Source organism: Oncorhynchus mykiss, chromosome 6, assembly GCF_057628025.1.
Source record: "Oncorhynchus mykiss isolate SJ-2025 chromosome 6, ASM5762802v1, whole genome shotgun sequence".
In the NCBI taxonomy this organism is placed as follows: Eukaryota; Metazoa; Chordata; class Actinopteri; order Salmoniformes; family Salmonidae; genus Oncorhynchus; species Oncorhynchus mykiss.
The window spans coordinates 34,184,203-34,190,326 of record NC_143027.1 but is presented as its reverse complement, the minus strand read 5'-3'; the positions used below and the strand labels follow the sequence as shown (position 1 = coordinate 34,190,326).

Here is a 6,124-nt window from a genome sequence, read left to right as displayed (position 1 = left end):
GTTGCTAGTTCCAGGTATTGCGGAATGGTTACGTAGGTAGGCCTACTAGGTCAGCAATCATATGGTTGTAAGTCTATTTATATTCATTACGGATCCCCATTAGCTGCTGGGCAGCAGCTACTCTTCCTGTGGTCCAACAACATTAAGTCAGTTTTATACAATTAAAATATTACATTTGATAACACTTCACAACACATTGTATGCCCTAAGATCACCACTCTACTACCACACAGGAGTGCAACTTTCACTGGGAACACTTTCACCCCCCACATTCTGAAATTGCATTTTTTTCCCTCCCCAGTTTTATCATTAGATAAAGCAGCTGGGTAGGCTGTTTGGAGTGTTTATCTGAAAAAAAAAATATCATTATGTGTGCCCCCCACTTCTAAAAACCAAAGTTGCGCTCATGCTACCACATATCTAATTATTTTTTTAAGTCCCCTTAATAAGGAAGTCGTAGTCTGCAGTGTTGGTTTCTCTTTTCTCTCATGATTGTCTTAACTCACCGCACCTCTGACTCAAAGGGGTTGGGTTAAATGCGGAAGACACATTTCAGTTGAATACATTTTTGGACAATTGACTAGGTATCCATCCCCCTTTCACCTCACACAAGTCAACAAAGTATTTTTTTTTTTTTTTTTTACATCCATTTGAAAAATCTTTCCAGCACTCCCGGCCTCGATAATCATGATCCCATATATCTTTGATAACTGTAAATCTCTCTCTGACAAGGTGACTTAACAATATAGTTGCCTGTATTTACCCCCAACAAATGAAATGCTAATTAGCTGCTAATGTGGCTATCATAAAGAACTACAAATGCCATGATGGTATGGAGGAGACTCAAATCGAGGTAAAAGTAAGAATCTCTGGATTAACTATGTTAGCTAAATGTAGAAAATAATAAATTGGCTACATTTCTTTAAATGTACCTTTTAGCAAAGGTGCCCACTAGAGATGACGTGCAGGGATTTGTTGTCTTGTATAATGTCTATGTTGATGCTAATTACTGTGTTTTGAATCAGAGTAAATAGAGCCAAATATATTGATAAGTCACCTTGTTCGAGAGATTTACACAGTTATCAAAAAGTAAACTTACACAAAACACAGCTTTTATTTTAAGGTTTTCTAAAATCCCCTATGGGAAAAAATGAAGGGTGGAAAAACGATTGGAACCATTTCCCTATTTGACTGCTAGGTTTTATGGGTATTATGACACCACTGTGGGGCTCTATGGATCACATTCTATCAATGTGTCCCTATGGTAGTTTTATGATTTTACTTCAGATTTTTATGATTAACCACGTGACAACGTTATTATTGAAGTTCCATGAAAATGTGCATAAATAAATATAACTGGCACGCAGATCAGTAGAAATCATAAGCTTCCGCAAACTCATGAGTAGCCTATATACCATTTTTCGAGTACATCACACACAGATGCGCGTGGCAGTAAGAAAGTCATCGCCATCTGTGCCCATTCAACATAGCCTAGATTTACACTATTCTAAACAAAAAAACTTTGGGTTCTCATGCGCCTACAATTATGGTTTGATCCTTGCTTGAACAGTCGTTACGATTATATTTGGTTGTGATCTTTGTAAAATAAATATTTTGCATGCAGCAGTTGTTAAAACGCTAATGCTCATTGACATTTTTGCTGGTGTTCTAAAAGAACTCCCCCCATGCTCTGTCATCAACTTGCGCGCATCGCCCTCGTGCGGCAATGTCTGCAAACAAAGAAAATGGTCTATGGTCTTTACTATTGCACCAAATATATTTTCATAACTAAACCAACAGACCACAGCTTGTCGTTTCCAATGGGAACAAATGAGTCATAGTGGGCAGGTATTATGGGCATAGCCCAGTACGCGATAGCGATATCATATTGGCGCAACGGCTACAATGTGAAGTGTGCGTGTGCAATAACTTAATTCGCCTTTGCACTCCTAAACAGCGCGATTTTCATAAACTTTTGCAAAGGGTAAAGTCTACAAAACTTAGTCCACTGTTCATAAAATATTTTAGTTTTGGGAACAGAATACTGTATTGAGATTAAATGTTTAATCGATGTGAAAATGTGCAGTATGTCGGACTTGCTTATTTGTATCACTTCCTTGCATTTGGAGAGGCGGTGGCAAATAGGTTGTAACGCATACCATTTTGGCTCAATGCATGCGTATGATCGGTATGGACAAGTGGCTAAAATTAGATCAAGATGGAGAACAGCGTACCTCAGTTTCTTCCGTGGGAGGAGCCGGATTAGCACGTTTCTACGGAAATGACGCTTTCGCATTAGAGCAAGTTTAGCGCGCGCGAGTGAACTGCACAAACCATTTCCCCTCCAGGAAGAGACAACTCGTGTCGCACTTTGTGAAGCGAGAATAGGAGCTATTTTGTAACCAAGCTAGCAACATTTAGACCTAAAAACACTGAAGTTGACGGGAAAACGTCTCAGTAAATATTTTCTTAGTTCTACTTGAACCAAACACAGATTCCACCATGTTTGAGGCTCGCTTGGTACAGGGATCCATCCTGAAGAAAGTTTTGGAGGCTCTGAAGGACCTGATCACAGAGGCCTGTTGGGACGTGAGCTCTTCGGGAATTTCTCTCCAGAGTATGGATTCGTCCCACGTCTCCCTTGTTCAGCTTACCCTCCGCAGCGACGGGTTCGACTCTTACCGCTGCGACCGCAACCTCGCCATGGGAGTCAATCTTAGCAGGTGAGCAGAACTGATTGAATATGGCAGTATGATTGTGAAGTTTAGCTTGCTAGCAAGCCAGATAACTTAGCGTTAGTTTAGCAGGAATGTAGTTAAGTTTTATGATTTGTCTAATTGGCTGGATTTACTGCCAGTTAGCAAGGTAACTAACTAGCTTTAGATGTTAAGTTTTAGTTACGGGCATGTTACCGTTATACTACGACATGTATGGTGCAAAGCAGCCTTTTGAAAATGATGTGTGACGTAATTTGAGCGCCAAATCCTCTGCTTTCTCTGCGTGATGGTTGGCGCGAATTTCTCGAACCCGCGAAGGTCAGCTGACGTCAGTCACTATTGTTCTGAAATTGGCTAAATGGGTCAAATGATCACGCTTACAAACCACATACAATCAACATTATCATAATGTGTCCTCTAACTGTTAGTAGATCTTGACTTCGACAATGGTGTTTCATGTAGTGGCATGATTTACACTTGAATCACATGGCCACATAGCCAATGAAAGAGCGGAGTTAAATTATTCAAATAGCCTTACACAACATGTCGAATCTACATGTCATCTTTACAGGGTGTCAGCAATTTAAGAATATATGGTGTTTTTTGAGTGAAATGATGGCTTATCATCTTTCGGGACAGACCTGATAATGGTGACAACTTTCTATACTGATCACTCAAAAAAAGGAATACTGTTTTAAAACTTGTTCCTTTAACAGTATGCCAGATACTGACTGGTCTACCGCCCTCTTCCTCCTAGTATGTCAAAGATCCTGAAGTGTGCTGGGAATGAGGACATCATCACTCTCAGAGCAGAAGACAACGCAGACACACTCGCCCTTGTCTTTGAGACTCTCAGTGAGTACCTTTATCTATCCGTATCAATAGCTCTACTCTTACTGTAGGGATTTCATTTCGAGCTTGATTTGATATATTCCCCAAATAGAGGTTCATACCATTAGTAAGACTTGAAGAGTCAGGCACCATGAAAAAGCATTGTTATCATTTATGTATGCTTGGTAATGTATTTAGATGTTTAATTAGATGAGTGTTGATCGGTCTCGCTCTTTCAGACCAGGAAAAGGTGTCTGACTATGAGATGAAGCTGATGGATCTTGATGTAGAACAGTTGGGTATCCCAGTAAGTGTTCTTCTCCCAACATTCAATAATTAAGTAATAATAGTCGTAGTGGCGGTAGCATTTGTCACCAGATCACACCACCTCAGTAGCCACATTCTCACACATCATTCTCTTCCCCACCCCAGGAGCAGGAGTACAGCTGTGTGGTGAAGATGCCATCAGGAGAGTTTGCCCGTATCTGCCGTGACCTTTCTCAGATTGGTGACGCCGTTATGATCTCTTGTGCAAAGGATGGAGTTAAGTTTTCTGCCACGGGAGAGCTGGGCACCGGCAACGTCAAGTTGTCCCAGACCAGCAATGTGGACAAGGAGGAGGAAGCTGTGAGTATGGGGGGGTGGTCTGTGTCCCAAATGAGGACTCATTACCTGTATAATGCACTATATTGTTTGAGACCAATCCCTCCTTCCTTACACTCAGGTGACTATTGAGATGAACGAACCAGTCCAGCTGATCTTCGCGCTGAACTACCTTAACTTCTTCACCAAGGCCACACCCCTTTCCAAGACCGTCATCCTCAGCATGTCTGCAGACATCCCCCTCGGTAGGTACCCTGCCCCCTAACGAGACCCATAAACACACATCTTAGTATGTACTGTGGGGTTTTGTTTCCTGATGTCTGACTGATCTAATTTGACTCATCTGTTCTTTGACAGTGGTGGAGTACAAGATAGCCGACATGGGCCACGTTAAGTACTACCTGGCACCCAAGATCGATGAGGAGGCTTCCTAAACCTCCCTGGTCAAAAGTCCAATGGAAAAACAGGGGGTTGGTTCCTACTTCCTGTGGATGGGGAGGAGGTACTTCCTGTTGTGAGAGAGGGGAAGGGATGGCATCGCTGTTGGGGTTTTGGTTTTATCTGTATTCTACATTTCTGCATGGTGATAGTTTGGCTAGCTCTTCCAGCATCCATGAGTGGGGTTATGGTAATATGGGTCTAAATACAGGTTGATGTATCTGGATACGTTCACTGATATCAGCTGTTTGGTTAATGCAGTCTGAATTGAGATTGATAGTGGCTAGATAACGGTGAAAGGGTTCTACTAATGGATCCCCCTGTTCTTATTCAAGCTAATTTGTTGACCTTGACCTATCTAGCCCCCTGAGGAAGATCAACAGACTTGTCCACTCATCCTTCTTTCTCACTCTCCCTGTCATCTGTTTGGAAAACGCATTCTCATTCCGATTTGTAGATATGTCTGTAAATATTTTCTGTGGTCATGTTAACCACCCCAGTTTTGTATTCATGAACTCAATGTCACAATAAATAATTTGATTGTGATTTATGTAGTATGCACATTTTATTTGCAACCACAAGGTGGTGCCCATGACCATACAACTATCTGAACTGACTGCGCTGTTTAATTTGGGGGCTGGGTTCCTGGACACAGATTCAAATTAATTTTGGACTAAGAAGCACTTGCAATGGGGACTCCTTTGAATGTCATTTTTATCACAGGATTGGCTTAATTTGTGTCCCTGAGAACTGGATTTTAAAAATAAATTAAATGGTATTACCATTTAAAATAATGGATACTTTATCCTGAACAATTGAAGTGTATTTAAACTAATGGTGCATGTTTTAATGCTAAAACCAATGAACCATCATAGGTGTAGGTATACATTCTCACATCACCGGGTCAGGTGGTTCTTCAAATGAACGTTTGATTGGGGTAAAGTCATCTGATCACATTTGTGGTTACTACCTGGAGCCTTAACATAATTCCTTGCTGCATATACATTGAGAAAGGCAAGAATGCATCAATGCATTACTTTGTTTTGCCATACACGCGATAAAGCTATAAGCCTTTTGACTGCAGTAAAAAGTACACTGGCCCAGGATCTTTGTAACGGATGTGAAACGGCTAGCTAGTCAGCGGTGGTGCGCGCTAAATAGCGTTTCAATCGGTGACGTCACTTGCTCTGAGACCTTGAAGTAGTGGTTCCCCTTGCTCTGCAAGGGCCGCCCGCGGCTTTTGTGGAGCGATGGGTAACGATGCTTCGTGGGTGACTGTTGTTGATGTGTGAAGAGGGTCCCTGGTTCGCGCCCGGGTATGGGCGAGGGGACGGTCTAAAGTTATACTGTTACACCTTTGACAACTATTGCTGACATTATCAAACCAAACACTTGTTGCCATGATGGCACAAACAGACTGGTGTTAAGGCTATAAGTAAATGGGCTATGTACTGTATGTCATCTGGCAATTATCTCTATGGGGCTGGCCAACACAGCTCAGTAATTCTGGGTTTTCTAAACTAAAGCCTTAATCC

The 6,124-nt window shown here is 41.7% G+C and overlaps 1 protein-coding gene and 1 non-coding gene across 2 annotated transcripts; both read left to right on the top strand.

Moving 5' to 3' along the window:
- Window positions 1-667: 667 nt before the first annotated feature.
- On the top strand, window positions 668-5,135 carry LOC110525832 (DNA sliding clamp PCNA). The gene is made up of 6 exons (XM_021606282.3): window positions 668-2,723; window positions 3,475-3,572; window positions 3,788-3,855; window positions 3,981-4,175; window positions 4,273-4,396; window positions 4,509-5,135. Exons 1-6 carry the CDS (start codon window positions 2,503-2,505, stop codon window positions 4,583-4,585), a joined length of 783 nt encoding a protein of 260 aa, XP_021461957.1. The 5' UTR covers window positions 668-2,502; the 3' UTR covers window positions 4,586-5,135.
- On the top strand, window positions 3,323-3,393 carry LOC118965128 (small nucleolar RNA SNORD2). The gene has a single exon (XR_005052458.1). It is a non-coding gene; the product is annotated as a small nucleolar RNA SNORD2 (small nucleolar RNA).
- Window positions 5,136-6,124: the final 989 nt, after the last annotated feature.

Coding starts and splice junctions, on each gene's coding strand:
- LOC110525832 (XM_021606282.3), top strand. CDS start 2,503: ATGTTTGAGGCTCGCTTGGTACAGGGATCCATCCTGAAGAAAGTTTTG. Junction 2,724..3,474: donor ATGGGAGTCAATCTTAGCAG/GTGAGCAGAACT, acceptor TCTTCCTCCTAG/TATGTCAAAGATCCTGAAGT. Junction 4,176..4,272: donor TGGACAAGGAGGAGGAAGCT/GTGAGTATGGGG, acceptor CCTTACACTCAG/GTGACTATTGAGATGAACGA.